This window comes from Eumetopias jubatus, unplaced genomic scaffold, assembly GCF_037043125.1.
Source record: "Eumetopias jubatus isolate StellerSeaLion01/CBP00866 unplaced genomic scaffold, mEumJub1_p1.0 scaffold_9, whole genome shotgun sequence".
In the NCBI taxonomy this organism is placed as follows: domain Eukaryota; kingdom Metazoa; phylum Chordata; class Mammalia; order Carnivora; family Otariidae; genus Eumetopias; species Eumetopias jubatus.
This window is the reverse complement of record NW_028274815.1, coordinates 115,119,789-115,141,352: the sequence shown is the minus strand read 5'-3', so window position 1 is coordinate 115,141,352 and position 21,564 is coordinate 115,119,789. Positions and strand designations below refer to the sequence as shown.

The window sequence follows — 21,564 nt, the reverse complement described above, 5'->3', positions numbered from 1 at the left end:
GCCCTTCCTGTCCTGGGGCCTCAATTTACTCATCTTGAAAGTGGAAAGTGGGTCACAATGTGTCCGTCCAAGGGGGAGTTCCAGGGCCAAGCTGGAGACTGGGCAGAGACCCCGCCCCCCGCCCCCTGCTCTATGAGGTCACAGTGCCCACAGCTCCGCTTGACCTGGCGAGATCCCGTGTGGCACCTTCCAGGGAACGCTAGGAAGTGGCAGCGGTGGCAGCCGCTTCCCCCTCGCTGACTCCCAGAGAGCCCCCGCACCACCGACCCCCCCAGATTTCCTAGAGAAGAAAATCGATGCCACGGTCCTCAAGGAGCCCCGGGGACCTGTGTGACCCGCCCGAGGATGTCAGGCCCAGGAGGTGAGGACGGCAGCCCCTCCCCCTGCCCGGTTCTTTGCAGTTTACAAAACGCTTGCCCTCTGCCCTATCCCCTGGAGGTGAGTGGGCATGACCCACGGCCTTCATGGAGGCAGCAGCTGAGGTCGGGGAGGTCTGATGGTGGCTTTCCTAAAATCTCCCCGCCAAGGGGGTGGAGGGGCAGTCATCCCCAACACGTGCTTATTGAGCACCTACTGTGTGCGGGCACTGGGCAGGGTGCCGGGGACACGGGCTGCACCCAGCGGGTGTGCTCCCTGCTCCCGTGGAGGTCTCAGGCTAGTGAGGGAGACGGCGGTAAGTGGGGAAATGCGCGCCTCTGCCATCTACCTGCCTACCGCTGGGCCCCCAAAACGGGGTGTATATCCCAAGAGGGTATCCAAAACAATCCCCTGGGGTGAAGGGGAGAACTTACTAGAACCCCAGTGTATATATTTTTAGCTCACCCTCTTTTAATTTCTATTACTCAAGAATGTATAAATAAATTTGCACATTTGAAAGAGTAAATAATATATATGTAGTGTTATATATATAATTTCTTAAGGAATAAACATAAATACATTGGGGGAGGGTATAATAATCAATGTTTGGAGACCATTGTTTTAAGAAATAAATAAAAATTTGTTATCTCACGCACCAAGAGGTCCCAAGAGGTGGATGGCTCCAGAGCACGTCAATGCTGCGTGTCTGCAATGTCCCCTGAGACCCAGGTCCCTGCCATCTTTTTGCTCTTCCTGTTGACCTCCCCGCTGTCAGAGCTGGCTACCACAGTTCCAGGGGCCTGGAGAAGCTTGGCTGTCTAGGTGCAAGGAGAGTGGGCCTTGTTTCCCGTGGGTCTCATTTTAGCGACGAGAAAGCCTTTTCCGCAAGTGCCAGACCCCAATACCCAACCCACCCCCACCCCTCACCCCTGCGGACCTGCCCCCACCGAGCCCACCACAGCAAAGGCACTGGGAGTCCTAGAGCAGGCTGAGAGCAATCAGGATCATCCAAAAGCACACGGGCGGGGTAGGAGGGGACAAGGCACCAAAACCAGCCTCCTGCCAGCAAGGGGAGGGACTGGCTTTTGGCTGATAACCACTGGTGCCTACCACAGCAGACGGAGTCCTTCCCTCAAAAGAGACTTGGGTCTGGGGTCAGTCAGCCCTGGGTGTGTCCCTGATTCACAGGCTGGCGGTCTCGGGCAAACCTCTCTGCGCCTCAGTCTCTCAATCTGCAACACGGGGACACTGCGTTTCTTGAAAATTATAAAATGCGATTCTGAGTCTTGTCGTCCCCAGGCTCGCCTCAAGAAGCCGGAACGCCTGCAGGATAACAGAGGACACTTTGTCAAACACGAGTGAGCAGGGAGGGGAGGGGGAGCCCCAGGGTCTTCGTGAACAGTAAGGGGCCGAGGCTCAGAGATGCCCAGATGGGCACCCCGGGGTCACCCAGTGGGGGGCGGGGTGGGAAGCAGGGACGGCCGCCCCAAGCTCAGGGTGCTCCCCTGGTGTCTGCAAGGCACCATGTCCCCAAGGCTGGCACTGACATGACAGCCCCATGCTCTCTGCAGGTGATGCCTTCGTGTTGCCTATCCGCATCAATGCCCCAGCCCTGGGCCTGACCCAGTGCCTGCTGGCGTGTGTGTGTACGTACATACTGAAGAACAGCCCTGGCCTTCAGCGTGGGCCTGGGAAGAGGGCCCAGCCGCAGGCCAGGCTGACCTGGGGGGGGGGGCGGGTAAGGCCTCTGCTAGGCTGCAGGGGAGGGAGGGAACTCTGGAAGTGTCAGGGGTGTCATTCCAGCCAGGATCTCTTTGGTGGCTGGAGAGAGGGAGTAGGAGGGAGACACGCTGTTTGGAGGAGGAGCTAACTGTCAGGCCCTCCCCTACTCGACCACCATCCCGGCCCCTGGGCCAGGAGGCCGCTGGTGAAGTCACGGAAAGGGTTTGATGCCACGCGCCCTCACTTCAGAAACGTGGCCTGACCACACTCTAAAGATTTGTCTTCTACTTCTCTGTTCATGCACCTGCCCCTCCACTTACTCATCACCAGTCATTTCTCGGATCATCTGTCCACAGAGCCATCTGTTGTCATATCCGTGGGCCCCGTTATTTCAGCCAGCCAGTCAACCATTCACCGAATCGACCATCAGGTTCCCCGTTCCTTTACCTGCTGATATTCACACCCACCCAGGCAGCCACCCGTCCATCCTTCTAGCTAGCCTTCCATCTGCCCATCCTCTCATCTGTCTTCCTATTCAGCCACCTTCCAAGCCGTGGCCTCATCGTTCTTCTGTCCATTCTTCTGTCCATGAGCCGTGGTCTCATCATTCTGTCCCACCTACTTATCTATTCCTGAATCCCAACTTTTTATCTAGCTCCCTGCTGGGCAACACCAGGCCGCCAAGGATAAACCAGACAAGGACCTGCCCTTGAGAAACTCCCAGGGTCTGGGAATGGGCAGGGGCACATCCCAGACTTGCTGTGCTCCCGAGTCGCTGTTAGGTAGCTATTAACTGCTGGTCGCAAGCCATGCTCACCTCTAGCACCCGTCCTCCCTCTGCGCTGGCGCTTACCCATAAGCAGAGCAGGGTTACCCTGGGCTTGATTAGAAAATTGAGAGGGTCTCCCAGCAAGAGGGCCTCACCCCCTGCAAGGCTTTGTAGGGTAAGAACAAGGGTGCAGCTGCTCACCGCCCTCCTGCCTCCCCTGCAGCCTGGATCACCAGCCTGGCCTGCTTCTTGAGGACTCAGGTTCGCCAGATTCTGTTCAGTACCTGCAGGTGAGATCACCAGACCAAAGAAGCCATCCCAAACCTGGCTTTTATCATATCTCTCGCCTCAGAACCCCCTGGGGCTCCCTCCTTCACCTGCAGCCTTCTGGAATCCTTTCCCATGCTTCCTTTCTGAGCCGCCTCATTATGTGTCCTGCTGTGGATCCGTTGGGCCGGCAAGGCTAGGGTTCTCACCCCCTGGGCCTGCTATTCCTATTTCTGCCCCAGTACCTTGGCACATGCTGTTTTTCCCTGCCTGGAATGCCTGTCCCATCCTTTCCCTTCACCCTTCTGGTCCATGCAAACTCCTCCGAATTCCTGCAGAGCTTTTCACCTCATTCATTCCCTTAGAGTTTGCATTCTAAACATCTTAATGCCTACTCTGGGCCCAGACTTGACCCTCACCACTCTTGAGCTCCCAGTCGGGGGAAGGCAGGCAGACACCAAACCAGTGGCAAGGGGAGGAGGCTGGTGTTGACTCTGGAGGTCATAGGAGGAGGGGACGTTCTTCTGTGCTGAATTCTGAAGGATGCGCTCACCAGGACAGAAGTGAGGGAACAGACAGTTTGTAGATGGAGAAAGCGTGTGAAAAGGATGTGGGTGACCCCTGTGAGTGGATCTCTGACGGCCCCAGATACGGGGGTGAGAGCTTTCTTTCCCCTGTGATGCTGTGCAGCCCTAGGACTCAGTCAGCATCTTGGAGGGGGTGTCTCACTGCCCAGGGTGGGTCCTGCCCTTCCGGGTGGGAAAAGGGCAAGGGCCAGGCCAGGACTTGCTAGCCTGTGCAAAGCCCCTCTTCACCTTGACCGCTGCTTCTTTCTCTTCCAGATGCAAGCTGTTCTTCCAGAAGCTCGTGGAAAAGACAGGTGTTCTGGTCCTCTGTGCTTTTGGTACGTCTCCAGGGCCCTGCCCCAGGTAGAGGTATCCCTGAGCTCTCGCCCAACCTGGGGAGGGAAAGAGTGAAGGTTCTGACACTGACGATGTGACCCTGGGCAAGACAGTGACCTTCTAGGAGCCTCAGTTTCCCCATCTGTCTAATGAGTGTTGCTGTGAGGAGTAAATTAACTGATGACCAAGGAAATTTTTTGAAAACTAAGAAAAGCCTTGAAAACTGTAAAGTTCTCCCCCAACCATGGTATGATCGTTATTACTTATTTCTGAGTTTTCTGTGGCCTCCTTCCGACCATTGCTACCCACCTCCCACATCACAGCTTTACTTTCCCAGGCAAAGGGATCTCCTCCCTCCACTCAAGCATACTGGCCCAGGGAAGTGGACTTGGGTGAGGGTGTGTGTGTGCAGAATTTCCTAGGAAATTAGAAATTCCTAGGAAACTTAACCCAACAAATAAGATTTTTTAAAATAATGGCTTTATTGAAATATAATTCGCATCCCATAAAGATCACCATTTTCACATGTATAATTCAGTGGTTTTTAGTGTATTCACAAAGTCATGCACCCATCACCACTATCAAATTCCAGTATTTTCACTACCTCCACAAAGAAATTCCCCAGTCGCTATCACTGGTTTCCTGTTCCCTCTCACCCCAGACCCAGGCGACCAACTACTAATCCACTTTCTGTCTGTATGGATTTGCCTATTCTGGACATTTCATATAAATAGAATCATACAATAATATGGGGTCTTGGTGGTTTCTTTCACTCATCATTGTGTTCTCAAAGTTCATCCATGGTGTAGCATAGAACAGCATTTTGACCCTTTTTTATGGCTGAAAATATTCCATTGTATGGATATGCCATATTTTGTTTGTCCATTTATTGTTTGATAGACATTATAGTTGTTTCTGCTTTTTGACCACCATTAATAATGTTCCAGGGAATCTTCCTGTAAAATGTTTGTGTGGACATGTTTTAAATTCTCTTGGGTAGAGGCACCTGGGTGGCTCAGTCGGTTGAGCGTCCCTCAGGTCATGATCCCAGGGTGCTGGGATTGAGTCCCCCATTGGGCTCCCTGCTCAGCAGGAGAGTCTGCTTCTCCCTCTCCCTCTGCCTGCCATTTCCCCTGCTTGGCTCTCTCTCTCTCAAATAAATACATAAAGTCTTTAAATAAAGAAAGAATTTCTCTTGGGTTTATGTTTAGAAGTGGAATTGCTGAGTCATGAGGCAACTCTATACTTAACTATCTGAGAAATTGCCAAATTTTTTTCCAAAGTAGCTGCACCATTTTACGTTCCCCCACCACCGTTATGAGGGTCCAATTTCTCCACATCCTCACCAACACTGGTTATTATCTTTTATTTTAGCCATTTGGGGAGGGGGTGAAGTGGTATCTCACTGTGGTTTTTATTTCATTTCCCTAATGACTAACGATGTTGAGCATCTTTTCATGTGCTTGTTGGTCATTTGTAGATCTTCTTTGGTGAAATGTCTATTCAGATCTTGGCCCATTTTTAAATTGGTTTGTCTTTTTATTATTGAGTTGTAAAGGTTTCTTATGTAGTCTGAATACAAGTCCCTTATCAGATATACAATTTGCAAGTATTTTCTCGCATTCTGTGGGTTGTCTTTTCACTTTCTTGATGGTTTCCTTTGTGACACAAATTTTTAAATTTTTTTTAAAAAGATTTTATTTATTTATTTGAGAGAGTGAGAGAGAGAGAGAGAGAAAGAGCACACAAGCTGAGGAAGAGGCAGAGGGAGAGGGAGAAGCAGACTCCCCATGGAGCAGGGAGCCCGATGCAGGGCTCAATCCCAGGACCCTGGGATCATGACCTGAGCCCGAAGGCAGACACTTAACTGACTGAGCCACCCAGGCGTCCCAAATTTTTTAAATTTTGATAAAGTCCAATTTATCTATATTTTCTTTTGTCATATATGTGCTTTAATGTCAGATGCAAGAAACTATTGCCTAACCTAAAGCCATAAAGACTTACTCCCACTTTTTCTTCCAGGATTTGTATAGTTTTAGCCCTTACATTTAGGTTTATGATCCATTTTTGAGTTAATTTTTGCATATGGTGTGAGGTAAGGGTCCAGCTCCATTCTTTGGAATGTAGATATCCAGTTGTTCCATTTATTGAAAAGACTATTTTTTCCCTTATTGAATTGTCTGGCACCCTTATTGAAAATCAATTGATCATAAATGTGAGGGTTTATTTCTGGACGGTTAATTTTATTCCCTTGATCTATATGTTTAGCTATTTGCCAGTACTACCCTGGATTGATTGCTATAACTTTGTAGTAAGTTTTGAAATCCAGAAGTTTGAGTTCTCCAACTTGTTCTTTTTAAATTATTTGGGCAGTTATAGTCCTTTACATATCCAAATGAATTTTAGGATCAATTTTTCCATTTCTTAAAAAAAGGCTACTAGGATTTTGATTCATAGATGAATTTGGGGAGTAGTGTCATCTTTTTTTTTTTAAAGATTTTGTTTATTTATTTGACAGAGAGAGACACAGGCTGAGAGGGAACACAAGCAGGGGGAGGGAGAGGGAAAAGCAGGCTTCCCGCTGAGCAGGGAGCCCGATCCCAGGACCCTGGGATCATGACCTGAGCCGAAGGCAGACGCTTAACAACTGAGCCACCCAGGTGCCCCAGGGAGTAGTGTCACCCTAACAATATTAAGTTTTCCAATCCATGAACATGGGTTGTCTTTCCATTATTGATATGTATCTCTATGTCTTCTTTAATTTCCTCCAATGATGTTTTGTTTTTTTCAGAGTGCAAGGTTTGCACTTGTGTTAAATTTATTCCAAGTATTTTATTTTTTGAGATGCTATTGTAAATGGAATTGCTTTCTTAATTTCATTTTCAGATTGTTTATTGCTTGTGTTTAGAAATATAATTGATCTTTACATACTGATCTTGTATCCTGAAACTTTGCTAAATTCATTTATTACTTCTGACACTGGGCAAGACACGCAGTCTTAGATACTTCAGGATTCTGTATGCAAGGTTATGTCATCTGCCTTTTCTTTCTTTCTTTCTTTCTTTTTTTTTTTTTTTTTTGACTAATTGACCTGGATAAAAGCTTCAGGACAATGTTAAATAGAAATAGCAAGAGTAAGGGTGCCTCAGTGGCTCAGTTGGTTAGGCGTCTGCCTTCGGCTCAGGTCATGATCCCAGGGTCCTGGAATTGAGCCCCATATTGGGCTCCCTCCCCGAACGGGGAGCCTACTTATCCCTCTTCCCTGCTTGTGCTCTCCCTCACTCTCTCTCAAATAAATAAATAAAATCTTAAAAAAAAAAAGAAACAACAAGAGTATACATACTTGTCTTCTTCCTTACCTTAGGAAGAAAGCATCCAGTCTTTTACCATTAAGTATGTTATTGGCTGTGGGTTTTCCATAAATGGGCTTTATCAGATTGAGGGAGTTCCATTCTATTCCTGGTTTGTTGATTGTTTTATCATGAACGATGAATAGGTTTTAAAGACTTTTGATAATGGCTTGAATGGTAGGATTTCAGGCAGCACAGAGATCATAATATGCAGGGAAGACCATCTCATTTTCTTTTCTTCACCAATTCTCCCCAGTGGAATGGGGACGGAGACAGGACATGGATTATTTGGTTTATGTGAGACACTTTGCATATATGATATCGCTTGATCATGAAGTGAATATTACTGTTATTCCCATTTTACAGAGGAGGAAATTTAGGTATAGAGAGATTAAATAAGTTCTTCCAAAGTTACGCAATGTTAGTGCCAAAGCTGGGATTTGAATCCAGATACCTTAATGCCAGAGCTTAAGCTTTTAACCTTTCATCTTACATGGCTTACTCTCATTCTCCTGGCCCCACAGGATTCTGGATGTTTTCTATGCACTTACCATCCAAAATGGAAGTCTGGCAGGTGAGTGTGTGCGCTCTTCAGGCCCCACCACCGACTAACCTCACCCCAACTAAGCAATGTTGCCTCCATCAGCTTCTCTCACTCTCACCACATCTGGACCCTGATCAGTTCCTGACTCATTCCAGCCCCAAATCTCTGCCTCTGCCATGCCACCCACCTGGAACCCATCTCTCCCACCAAAATGTGACTTTAAAAGACCAGATGCAATCGTCCTTCTTCTTACAGGACTCTCCTGTCACTTACTCCCAGAGGTTACCTATCTTTCCTTTGCCAAATCTCCCCCTTAAAGTGGGAGAGTGAGGATGGAACACAATTTTCTCTCTATGCAAGGCAGTTTGTTCTTCTGCTCAAATGAAATGAGACCATTTGCTTTGTGGTTCCTGGGGAGAAAGGAGGAAGAAATCAGTGGCCAGAGATCCCTGTCAGAGGACAGTAAAGAGTCTCAGAAGGGCTAACGAGAAGGGGATCTGAGGAGCTTGTCCCTCCCTCTCCTCTTCGCTCCTTTTAGACTCCTTCATACACTTCAAAATCCAGCTATAGTGTCACTTCCCTCAGAAATTACAGGTGGAGGTGATGACATTCCCCCTTCCTCCCACAATTTTCTGTAATCATGAGTGCAATCTTCTGGAATCATGACTATTTTCCCAACTGTATTGGGAGCTCTTGAAGACAGAGCCAGGTCTGATTCACTCCAGCGATGTCCACCTCAGCTCTGGGCACAGGATTGTCACTATCAGTGTTAGTTGACCAGATGATCAGAAGGAAATGTGGAATGGAGGGAGAGTGGATGGGGCAATGGAAGTGACGGATGCAGGGATGTAGGGAAATGGCTGGGGGATAGATGGACAGATGAATGGAAGATTGGATGGATGAGAAAATGGACCGATGAGAGGGCAGATGGGATATACCGGTGGGTAAATGGATGGATGGATGGATGGATGGATGGATGGATGGATGGATGGTTGCTGAGAGGTTGGATAGATGGGAAAGTGAAAGGATTGGTGGAAGGGTCAATATATAAGGTAAGTTAGATGGGTAGGAGGGTGGATGGTTAAAGAAGGTTGGATAAATGGAAGAGTAGATGAGTGGGCAAGGGTGGTTGGATGGGATGGTGGATGGGTGGAAGGGTGGATGGATGTGGATGAATGGATTTAAAATGGAAGGTATATTGGATTTTGGATAGATGGTAGGTGGGTGAATGAATGGAAGAGTAAATGGGAAGGTGGATAAATGGATGGATTTATGGTTGTAAGAGAATGGATGGATAAAGTTCTATTGGGCCCAGATTAGGGCATCTGAAAAAGATCCCTTGCTTTCCTCAATACCCTACCAGGATGACAGCATAAATAGTCCACTGCAGAGCTTGAGGTAAGAAGAATCTGCTAAATAGTCTTATTATCACCTAAACACCATAATTATATCTAGGTCCTGTGATGTATTAGCTACGAATGTGGGTTCTGCTGTCAGACCAACCTAGGTTTAAATCCCAGCTCCCATACTTCCTGCATGGTTAAACTTCTGCAAGTTACTTCACCTCTCTGGGCCTTTGACTTCTCATTTATGAGATGAGGCATAACACCCACCGTGCTCTGGATAATTATCAATATTAAAGAAGTTGTAAACTGTCCTGAATAATTCCTGGCCTAAGTTTAGCCCTCAGCAAATGGTAGCTGAGGAGAAATTTTAACCAACAAGTTACCACCTGGTGGTATGTTACCATCCTGATGCTGCTGGTGGCAGCATCCTTAATCACAAACAAAATACTCGAATATTTGGAAGGAGTAAGTTGAATTTAAAAATATTCCAAGTAAGAGGAAGAGCATGAGTAATATTTTAGAGATAAGAACCTGCTGGGTGGGGCCAGAGATGGGCCCAGGAGAGTGAGCAAATCTGAGGCTAATTCTTTGTGGGCTGACTGACAAAAGTAGAAGCTGAGGGTGACAATAGCAGCATCACGAATCAGTTGGTCCATGTTTTATCTCCTTCCTCCTAAGAATGTACCAGGAGAAGGTGCGGCATCACACTGGGGAAATCCAGGACCTCCGAGGTAACATGACCCAGCTCATCGCCAAGCTCCAGTTGATGGAAGCCATGTCAGACGAGGTGAGATCCTGGCCATTCTGCTCCCAAACATCTGACTTCTCTCTTTGCTTAATGCCTTTTTTCCTATTTCTCAAGTTTTGTTGGAGCACATCCCCCAACAACTTCCTGGAAGAGAGTGAAATAGGAGACGTACTAATTTGCTTAGAACTTGCACATTTGGAAATATCTTTATTTTACCCTTGCATTTGATTGGTAGTTGGGCTGCGTGTAGAATTCTAGATAGGAAAGTTTCCCCTAAAATTTTCGAAAGAATTCCACTATTGTGTTTTAGTTATACTGTTGCTGTTGAGAAGTGTAATAGTGCTGTTATTGGTCCTTGGAGTATGATCTGTTTTTTTTTTTTTCCTATCTCTGGGAGTTTGTAGGATGTTCTTTTTATTTCCAGTGTTCTATATTTAACTTGCTTGGGGTGGGGTTGCTGAGCTTATTGGATCTATGGGTTGATGTTTTTCAGTAGTTTTTTAAATTCCTTGTTTATGTCTTAAAATATTGTTTTTATTATGTCTTAATAATATATTATGTCTTAAAATATTGTTTCCTCCCCACTATCTATCTCCTCTCCTGGGACTCCAATTACATCTATGCTAGAATTTTAGAGTGTGTTCCACATAATTCCTATGCTATTACCTGGTGTGTTTGATTTTCATTCTTTTTCTCTATGTGCTTAAGTTTTTGATGTTTTCTATTCACATTTCTTCAGGTTCACTAATGATCTTGTATTCTGTTCTGTCCAATCTACTATTAAACTTTTTCCAGTAAGTTCTTAATTTCATACGTTGCATTGTTTAGTTCTAGAATATATATTTGATTCTTTTTCATAAATTTTAATTCTGTGGTGAAACTCTCTAACATCTCATCTATGGTGTCCATTTTTTCTTTTATTTAACATTTTGTCATAGATATTTTTAAATCCTTGTCTGCTAAATCCAATATTTGGATCATCTATGGTCTTTCTCTATTATCTGGTTTTCTTTGGAGTATCAATCATATGGTCTTGTATCTTCATGTCCAGAAATTTTTTAGTGTTTTTCTGGACATTGTATACAAAAGAACTGTATGCTCCGGATAATTATAACTTCAACTAGAGAGAGTTCTCCCTTTTCTTTGTAAGGAAGATGAATACACTGATCACTTCTATGTAGATCTTCATTGTGCTGGTTCAGACCTGGATTGCAATTTGTATAAGACTTAGTCAGAGGTTTCAGCTTAACCCTTCAATGTCATGCCCATGCAGCTTCAAACTTTTGGTAGATGTCTTGTTGGGAAAGACTGAGCATATGTCTGAGGCTTCTCAAGTCTCCAATTTTGTCTTCCAACCCTGCATCAATTCAAAATCTCTGACCCCAGGGGTAACCTTCTCTGCCAGGGGCAAGCTTGGATTCTCAGCCTCTAATTGTGTCCATAATTGGTTTAGTGCCTTCAGGTGCAGCTAAAGCTTCTGAGTATTGATTCACCACTCCCCCTAGGGCAGTGGTTCTCAGAGTGTGACCCCCATATCAGCAGCATCAGCATTACCTGGGAAAATATTAGAAATACAAATCAATGGGCCCTCCTCAGACCTACTGAAGATGGAAACCAACCGTCTGTGTTTCAACAAGCCCTCCAAATGATTCTGATATATACTAAGAAGACTTTTCTAGGGCTTTAATCTCTTGCTTATTTTGTTTTGAGGTCCCCTCACTGAAAGGGACTTGGTTTCCCAAGCGTTGTGAGACTGGGAAGTTTTACTCTGTCTTTCAGAAGTTTTCAAGGTAGCTCTTTAGCCCCTTCCATAGTTCTGGGTTTCAGTTAACATCTTATAGGGAAAACTGTTCAGGTTTGAGGCTCATCAAGTCTCCAATTTTGTCTTTTTAGTCCTGTGTGACTGTTAAAATCTTTGCTGCTTTCTCTTTCACCAGTAGCAGCCCTTGTTCAGCCTAAATCCACGTCTTCAGCTCATGCCCAGAATTATCAAATGCCCCCAGGGATTAAAATATTGTTAGCGGATTTCAGAATGGGTCTCTCCTCTCTATACTTTTAATCCCTCTGGTTCTCATTGCTCCCATAGCTCAGTGGTGGCTTTAAAATATGATTTAGTAAACTATATGGCCTTTCCTAGTTGTTTTTATTCGGAGCATTGATCCTCTGTAACTTATTACATCTTACCTGGAAGCCCTACATCTCACCTTACATCTTAAATGTCGTGATAATTTGCCTATGGGCTGGCTACACTTGGGGCCATTACAATCTGGAAACTCATGTCCTTTAGTCCTAAAAAGTGTTCTTTACTCATGTGATTAAATGGGTGTTCCCCCCCCCCCAGCCATATTTGTTTTATTCTCATTTTTGAAGCTCCTTTTATTTGGATGTTAAATTCCTGAACTCATCCTCTATTTTCTTCCATTTCTCCCTGTTTTCTTCTCTTTGTTTGTTCTGAAATTGAGAACATAATCTCAGCTTTATCTACCAAAACTTCTACTGGGTTTTTCGTTTTTGTTAATATATTCTGAATTCCTAAGAATTTTCTTTTTTTTCTTCTTTCTGGGTGTTCCTTTTCATAGATTTCTATTCTTGTCTTATGGATGCAATATCTTTTCTTACCTTTTGGAGCTTAGGCAGGTCACCAAAATTTCTGAGTTTCCACATCAACAAAACAAATCATAATCACTGCCCTGCAACCCTGTGGCTAGTCTAGTTACTACTGCCACACAACAAACTGCTCCAAAACTTGGTGGTGCTAAACAATCATTTTATTATGCTCAGAGATTCTGTGGGTCAGGGATTCAAATAGGATGCAGTGGGGATGGTTTGTCACTGCTCCACAATGCCTGAGGCTCACCTGGGAAGACTTGAAGGCTGGGGTGACTTGGTAACTGTATCTGGACCCATCTGAAAGCATCTTCACTCACATGTCTAGAAGTTGATATTGGTTATCAGCTGGGAACTCAGGGCTGTTGACTAAAGCACTCATACATGTGTTCTCAGTGTTGTGTGGGCTTCCTCACAGCATGGTAGCTGGCTTCCAAGAGTGAGCGTCCCCAGAGAACCAAGTAGAGCTGTACCCCCTTTTAGACTTAGTCCAGAAGTCACATGACATCACCTCTGCCAGAGCCACGGGCCCACCTCTCAACAGACAGAGTATCAAAGTCATATTGAGAGAAAAGTGTGTTACAGGAGACTTTGTTGTGGCCATTTTGGGGAAATACAATCTGCCACAGTTTTGAAGAGTCTAATAAAAATAATAGCCAGCATTTACTGAGTACCAACTGTGCTAAGTGCTTTGCAGTCTTTATCTGGCAGGAGAGTGTAGTAGCTAAGGGCCCAAACACTGGGACCAAACTGCCTGGCTCTGCCTCTTACCAGCTGTGTGACCTTGCACACATTACCTTTTGTGCCTTAATATTCTTATCTTTAAAATGGGGGTGATCGGGGCACCTGGGTGGCTCAGTCGTTAAGCGTCTGCCTTCGGCTCAGGTCATGATCCCGGGTCCTGGGATCGAGCCCCGCATCAGGCTCCCTGCTCCGCGGGAAGCCTGCTTCTCCCTCTCCCACTCCCCCTGCTTGTGTTCCTGCTCTCACTGTGTCTGTCTCTGCCAAATAAATAAAGAAAATCTTAAAAAAAAAAAAAAAACAAAGAAGGCCAAGATTCAGAGGGGCGATAACTAGCCCAAAGCCCCACAGCAGTAAAAGTTTGTCTGACTCCAGACCCCCTGCCTCTTCACTAAGAGTCCTGTCCCAAGTGGAACAGCCTGTCATGATGCACGTGGAAGCCCCGAAGAAACCCAGTGGGCAGGGGGGTAGGGATAGCTCTGTGTCACCTGGGCCTCCTCACAGTGGGGTGACTGGGTGGTCTTCTGCCAGGACCAGCCACGGTCTCCACAGGCAGGGGTAAACAGTTCAGGACAAGAGAGTTCCTGCAGTCACCTGTCACTTGGTGTGAACACACGCGTGGACGTGACCTGTCAGAACACATCAGCACAGAGCCTGTGTTTTCTGCCTCCTCAGGAAAAACTTGCCCAGAAAATAATGAAGATGATACAAGGAGATTTTATTGAAAAGCCAGACTTTGCCCTAAAATCTATAGGTAAGTGACTCCCCCTCACCCCTCACCCCCCACACCGCGACAGTCTGCCCGCATCAAGTTTCCCCAGAAACTCTTCAGAGGATGGATTTCAGTTCTGGTCTGGTGCACTCTCTGCTGCTGGGAAGTTCACGGTCAGAGCTAACCTCTGGCCCCCAGATGGTTCTCTTGCTACAATTTTCTGTTGTCTCGAAAGGGGGGCTGAGGCAGGGAGAGAAGGCCCCCCGTGACCCCTCTACCCACTCACCATCCTCCAGACCCAGAGGCCAGCAGAGCCGCACCTGCCCCACGTCAGGGAGAACAGTTGTGGGTGGGAATCAGTGCTGTGGAAAACCAGAGCTGGTGGCTGGGAGAGAGGGGCCCCGGGCAGAGGGCGGTGTGGGAGGACGTTTGAGTTGAGACCTGGCCAGGAGGGAAAAGTACTCCCGACCCAGGGGAGCCCAAGTGAAGGTACCCCTGTGGGGAGGCAGCAGGAGCATGCGAGGGGCAGGCGGAAGGAGGCGAGGCAGGGCGGGCAGCGTGGACTGGCCCGGGCCCAAGGGCATGTGGGGTCAGAGGGCATGGGCTTAAGCTCTCAGGGCAGGAGTGCCCTCCTCTGTGCAATAGGCCTAACGACAGCCATCAGAATAATGAGGAGGCTGTCATTAATGAGGCTCTGAGGGAAGGACTTCGCTGGGTTAACTCCTTTGCTCCTCACAGCAACGCCAGGAGGTGAATGTTAGCATTCCTGTTGTTGCTGCTCTTCTTACTCCCATTTCCCAGAGAACACCGAAGTCCAGAGAGGGCCAGTGGCTCACCCAAAGCGCTCGCCTGGCACATAGTCAGTGCCCAACCAGACCCTCCCTCCCAAACAGGGGCCTCCATCGACTTTGAGCAAACGTCAGCCACGTACAACCACGACAAGGCTCGCTCCTACTGGAACTGGATCCGGCTGTGGAACTATGCGCAGCCCCCGGACGTGATCCTCGAGGCAGGGGGGCTGGGGGGATGAGGAGAGGGTGGCAGGGGTGTGGTCAGGGTTCTGGGAGCAGGACCTGGAAGTGGACACTGGGGGTGTGCGCAAAGGGGGTGGGGCCCTGGGGTAGGGGGAGAGGTAAAAACACAACACAGAGACGGGGCAGGGGCAGGGAAGGGACAGCCTGCTTCGGCACCGGAAGGGGCCCGCCACCCATGCCTCAAGACCTGAGGGTCAAGGAACCCTCACGGCCCCAAGCAGGCTCCTGTCCTCCCTGTGCCGGGCTGAGCAGAAGGCTCATTCTTGCTGCCGGCAGTCAGGGGAGCTTCCTGGAGTTGGTGGTGCTTGACCTAAGCTTTGTAGATGGAAGGATCTGGCTCATCCAGGAGGCAAAGAGATCTAGGTGAGCCAGGGTGGGACAAGGAATTCACCTTCACCCACCCACCCAGCATGGCCCCCATTGCACCTGCCCCTTCCAGCCCAACATGACACCTGGCAACTGCTGGGCCTTCTCCGGGGACCGAGGCCAGGTGACCATCCGACTGGCCCAGAAGGTCTACCTGTCCAACCTGACACTGCAGCACATCCCCAAGACCATCTCACTGTCGGGCAGCCTGGACACCGCTCCCAAGGACTTCGTCATTTACGTGAGCACGCCCCAGCAGGGAGCAAGGCTTGGCTAAGGGGACAGCCTCATATGGTGGGACTCCAGGCGCTCCGTCTGCACAACCCACCAGGCTAGAGAGGCTGGCTGAGGCTTTGTCAAGGCTGAGGGTGGCCGGGTTCAGAGCTGATCACAGCCTTTGAGGATGGGCGATAAGCAGCTATTTTATATCAAGCCAAGCTTTTCAGAGCCAGTTTGGTCTTCAGAGACCATTGACAAAGGAACTGAGGTCCAGAAAAGGGTCAGGGAAACACTCAAATCCTACAAGTCAGTGACAGAGTTAGAAGAGGACCCTCAGGCTTTTGATTCCCAGTCAAGTGCTCTTTCCTATCCATTATTCTGTGCTGCAGTGGAATGATGCCCCAAGAGGTAGGGAGTTCCCCATCCTGGGAGGTAAGCAAGTCTCAGCTGGAGAGGGGCAGCACCCTCTGAAGGCCCTCCCCGTACCTGATACTTTCTCCTTGGTTCTGATTCTACAGGGCATGGAAGGGTCTCCCAGGGAGGAGGTGTTCCTGGGGGCATTTCAGTTTCAGCCGGAAAACATCATTCAGATGTTTCAGCTCCAGGTACCGGAGAAAAGCTGCCCATGTCGAGCACATATTGAACGTACACCATGTGCAGGGCTTTTCCCCAGGGAACCCCATTTTGTCGCCCCAGTAGCCTCGGGGGTGTACAACTGTCACTAGCTCACTTGACAAGTGAGGAAACTGAGGCTCAGAGCATGGAGCTACTGCCCAGGGCCAAAATGGGACCCCGATGAGATCCATCCAGCTTCTGGCAATACATCATTCCCCCGACCTGCCCCGGAGCCCACACGCTGCAGTTCCTCCAGGGACAGCAGATGTGAAACAGGAGGGGCCCGCTGGGCCAGGGTTGCTGGCTTCCAACTTAGCGTCTCCATCCTGGGAGACCCCGTTATCAGCTCCTGATCCAATGGAGGCCTGAAGGGGCGGAAGTTGGGAACAGAAGCAGGACACAAGGGGTAGCTGGTAGAATGGCCTTGAGACTCAGGCTGACACTGACCCAAATCCCGACCCCACAAATCTGCGTGATCTTGGGCCATTCCCTTCCTCTCTAGGCCTCAGGTTCCCCTTTGTAATTCCCTGGGAGGTTCAAAGCATCCAGTGAGATCTCAAAGGCCAAGGCCCCAGCTTTTGCACTGGGCTCCATCCCCTCTGGGGCGGGGGGGGGGGGGGGGGCGGGCAAAAAGGGGAGAGGGCAGCACTCACTGAGCGTCTACCAGGTGGCAGGCCAGCTAGCTCCAGGATCTTGTTTCATGCCCACAGCAAACCTGGGAAGCAGATATTAACCCTCCCATCTTTCGGAGGGGGGAAACTGAGACCCCAAGGGGGGCAGTGATTTGCCCTGGGGTCCCACAGCCATATGTACCAGGGCCCCAAGGCTGGGACACTTTCTCAATCACAGTATATCCGTCCTTCTGGCCTCAGCACCTTCCATGCCAGCCCCTGAGTATCAATTTCCTGTGTGGCTTCAGTCCATTCTACTCTCTGAGCCTCAGTTTTCCCACCTGTGAAATGGGAGCCTTCCTTTCCACTTCCAAACACCCCTCTGGAAAGGCAGAGTGGAAGCCAATGGCTCCATGTCTGTGAGTCTCTTGCAGAACCAGCTTGCCCGAGCTTTTGGGGCTGTCAAGGTGAAGATATCGAGCAACTGGGGGAACCCACGCTTCACTTGCCTGTACCGAGTGCGTGTGCACGGCTCTGTGACCCCACCTAGAATGCCCTAGAGAGCAGTCGAACTAGAGCCCCTACCCCAAGAGAGATTAAAGTTTATTCTTCACAGCTCAGCCCAAGACTGAGTGTCTTTTGGCTCCAAAGAGTGAGGGTGGGCTAACATGTGATGTCTGAGGCCACGGTTAGCAATTCTCCACCATGTCCCGAGTGTCCAGGCCCCCTCACAATAGCCCCACGAGGCCCCATGTCACAGATGGGGACAGTGAAGTCTCCAAGCAAAAACTAGCCAGAGGTCACAGCTCACAAATGTTGCACCAGAATTTAAAGCTATGCAGTCTCACACCTGTACGTAAGCCATCTCCCTGGCTTCACGTCACGCTCCGCCCTGACCCAGGTGTGACTGTGGGCAAGACCCAGCCCTCCCAGGGCCTCAATGTCCCCCTCTGTACAACAGAACAAGATTGTGGCTCTTGTATCAGATGAGGTGGGGGATGAGAAGTCCCACCTTGTCCACCACAGAATGTTTCATCACACAGACCATCGACTGTGTGGCATTAGACAGGACACACACCCTCTCTGGACCTCACTTTTTCCAGGTATCACACATCTATTTCATGTTGTGCCTCCAAAGATGGTAAGTAAACAAAGTAAAAAGACAGCCCACAGAACAGGAGAAAATATTTGCAAATTATATATCTGATAAAGGATTCATATCCAGAATATATAAAGACTCCTAAAACTCAACCACCACCACAACAAAAACAATTCAAAAATGGGCAAAAGACTTGAATAGACATTTCTCTTAAGAAATATACAAATGGGGGCGCCTGGGTGGCTCAGTCCATTAAGCGTCTGCCTTCAGCTCAGGTCATGATGCCAGTGTCCTGGGATCGAGCCCCACGTCGGGCTCCCTGCTCAGTGGAGAGCCTGCTTCTCCCTCTCCCTCTGCCCCTCTCTCATGCCCTCTCTCTCTATTTCAAATGAATAGAATCTTTTAAAACAAACCGTGGTTGCCAAATACATTTTAAAAAAAGAAATATACAATTAAAAAAAAAAGAAATATACAAATGGCCAGTAAGCACAGTGAAGATCACTAATCATTAGAGAAATGCAAATCAAAACTCCATTGAGATACCACCTCCCACCCATTAGGATGGCTTCTATAAAAAAACCAAAATAAGAGTTGATGAGGAGGTGGAGAAATCAGAACCCTGTGCACTGCTGGTGGGCACGTAAAATGACACAGCCACAGTGGAAAATAGCATGGTTATTCCTCAAAATATTAAAACTAGAATTGCAGTCTGATCCGGCAATCCCACATCTGCAGGTACATGCCCCGCAAGAACTGAAAGCAGGGTCTCAAAGAGGCATCTGAATACCCATGTTCACAGCGGCATTGTTCACAATAGCTAGAACCTGGAAGCAACCCGCGTGTCCAACAAACAGGTGAACAGACGAACAAAATATGACATGGACACACGTGGAATATTGTTCAGCTGGAAAAGGAAGGAAATTCTGCAATTGGCTCCAACATGGATGAACCTGGAGGACATTATGCTAAATGAATAAGGCAGTCACAGAAAGACAAACACGGCATGATTCCACTTATATGAGCTACTGAGGGTGGTCAAATTCAGAGACAAGAAGTAGACTTGTTACCAAGGGCTGGGGGCAGGGGAGAATGGGGGGCTAAAGGTTTAATTATAGACAGTTTCAGTTCTACAAAACGGAACGAGCTATGGAGACGGCGGGTGATGATGGTTGCACATGATTATGAATATAGTTAATACCACTGAACTGCAAACTTTAAAATAGTTAAGATGGTAAATTTTATGTTATATGTATTTTACCACAATAAAAATTTGCAAAAAAAAAAAGCTATAAAATACCTTAAATCCTTTCATGGAGACAATTTGGGATACTTTAGAAATGTAAGAAAATCCTATAAATTACAATAGCACATTCCATCATTACTGTGTACTATTAGAAAGGCAGATGTAAATTTTTTGAAGTTTCTCTTCCCTAAAGCAGTCACTCATTTTGCATGCATAATCTTTGCCTTAGCTGAGTCCCACTTGTTTAGTATTTACTCAAGAGCTTACGGAAGTGCTAGAAACAGTTATCTAGTGTCAGTATCTACCCTGACTCCATCCACAGAGCTCTCAGCACAGAGCGTGGCACATAGTAGGCGCTAGATAAAAGATCACCAAGGTGATTGTCAACCTCCATCCCCGGGTAGGGGGTAGGAGGCCGTTGTGGGGGGTGGGGGACATTGCCCCTAAGCAGGGCCCCAGGGACGGGGACAGGCTGGCCAAGCTGGAAAGAACCCAGGGAATGGAGCCTACAAAGGAGGGGATTCATACAGGAAGGGGCAGGCAGATTACAGAGGCTGGTAAGGGTCCAGCTGGGCGTTACAAGGATGGATAAATCAGAAATATGTTAGTCTCCTGGGAGGGCGCCCTGGACTGGCACCTGTCCTCTTGCAGAATCTGTCCCTCTGGCCATCCGCCAGGCTCCTCACCAGCACCTGGCCCCAGGACCTGCCCTCCCATGGTCTCCACAGTGGGATGGCCTTCAAAGGGTCACCTCGTACTCCTGCCACCCGCCGGGCTGCTCTCCGCAATCGGTGGACCTGGTAGCCAACCCGGCATTATTTCCGTAGATTTTGTGAGAACCATTCTTGTGATTAAAAAGCTGCACCGTCCTGAGATTTGATGAAAAGCAGAGCCATACACACCCCCACTTCCTCCCCCAAATGCCCCTCCCAGCCTCACTCAGCCGTTCTACATGTTTTCTTCCAGTAATTTGTCTTTTAACTTTGTTGAACATGTATTTTGTTCAGCAGATATTTTTGAAAACTTTATGTAGTTAAATCATATTTTCCTTTATAGGTTCTAAGTTGTATGCATTTCATGAAGGACCTGCCCAGTTCCAAGATTATAACAATATGCTCCGACATTTCTACTGATTTTATTATATCTGCATATCTATATATGTGTTACAAATAGAAGAATAGATACATGATAGGTGATGGATATGCTCTTTAGTGCACACACACACAGGCTTCAGATGTATAAAAGCTCTTTAATGCATCTGGAATTTATTTTTGTGCATGGTGTGAGGTAGGGATCTAGTTTAATTTTTATTAAGTGACTACCCAAAGGCCACAGTACAGTACCATTATTGAACAGACCATCTTTCCTCTGTAGCTTGGAAACAGGGTCAACACACAGCTTCTGGTCTCTCTCACTTCATTGAGCCCCCTGCCTCATCCTGCACCAACACCATATCCTTCGAGTTACTCTAGCTTTGGAGCATGTGTTGGTGTGTGCCATGATGAGCACCTCGCCCTTTATTTCTGCTTCCCATACACTTTCTCTGCCAGGCAAACTTTCCCATCCGCTTGTGTCAACCAAGTTGCATTTTTTAACAGTTGGACTGGCAGTGGATTTATGGATTCACGTATGAAGAATAAATCTCTTGGCCACATCAGTTCTTCTCTTCCTGGAACATGGAGTCTTTTCTCTGTGTCTTCAAGTTTTCCTTCAACAGCTTCAGTAAAGTGTCATTGCTTTCTTCATATGAATTCTGCACTTTTTTTTTTATCAGATTTAATCCTGGATCTTTTACCAGTGGTAGGGTGATTATAAATGGGATCTTCGCCCTCAGTGACATTTTTCTATGGTGAGAGCAGCTGTGGAGGAAACCCCTGCTGTTTGACACTCATGTGGCACTTTTCCCTCCATGGTCCCCACCCTCTGGAGGACTCAAGTAAATTCTCCCCAGTGTTCTAGATGCACGCTCCTGTCACCCACAAGCATTCCGTAATGCACAAGTGTGTTCATCGCCACCGCCTCATCTCATCCCCACGGCACCCCCACAGATGAGGAGACGGGCACGGGAGAGGCAGAGAGACTTCCTGAGCTCACACGGTGGGTTATGGTGGAGCTGCAACGTTAACCCACCCCGCAGGCCCCTGGGGGCTTGCTCTCCCTTCAACCTTCCCACAGTCATTTCAAATTCCAGCAGGTTCGGGTGGACTGACTGTGGAACCATGAGTAGAGGGCAGGAACCCTGGGTTTTGTCCCAGCTGGACCCTAAGAGCAGCCTGACCTCCTCATCCCCCCCAGGCCCCCGGAGACAATCG

General features: G+C 47.9%; 1 protein-coding gene across 1 annotated transcript; it reads left to right on the top strand.

The window, feature by feature from the left end:
* The first annotated feature begins 296 nt into the window (after positions 1–296).
* Positions 297–17,470, top strand: SUN5 (Sad1 and UNC84 domain containing 5). Its single transcript, XM_088026265.1, has 13 exons — positions 297–361; positions 1,657–1,715; positions 1,929–2,085; positions 3,070–3,138; positions 3,958–4,019; positions 7,892–7,941; positions 9,275–9,309; positions 9,936–10,044; positions 14,029–14,107; positions 14,959–15,074; positions 15,539–15,706; positions 16,203–16,289; positions 17,345–17,470. Exons 1-13 carry the CDS (start codon positions 297–299, stop codon positions 17,468–17,470), a joined length of 1,182 nt encoding a protein of 393 aa, XP_087882391.1.
* The last annotated feature ends 4,094 nt before the right edge of the window (positions 17,471–21,564 follow it).

Excerpts from the sequence above, each read along its gene's own strand:
- SUN5 (XM_088026265.1), top strand. The coding sequence starts at position 297 with ATGCCACGGTCCTCAAGGAGCCCCGGGGACCTGTGTGACCCGCCCGAG. Across the intron at positions 1,716-1,928 it reads GGACACTTTGTCAAACACGA|GTGATGCCTTCGTGTTGCCT; the intron begins GTGAGCAGGGAG and ends TGCTCTCTGCAG. Across the intron at positions 7,942-9,274 it reads CCAAAATGGAAGTCTGGCAG|GATGACAGCATAAATAGTCC; the intron begins GTGAGTGTGTGC and ends ATACCCTACCAG.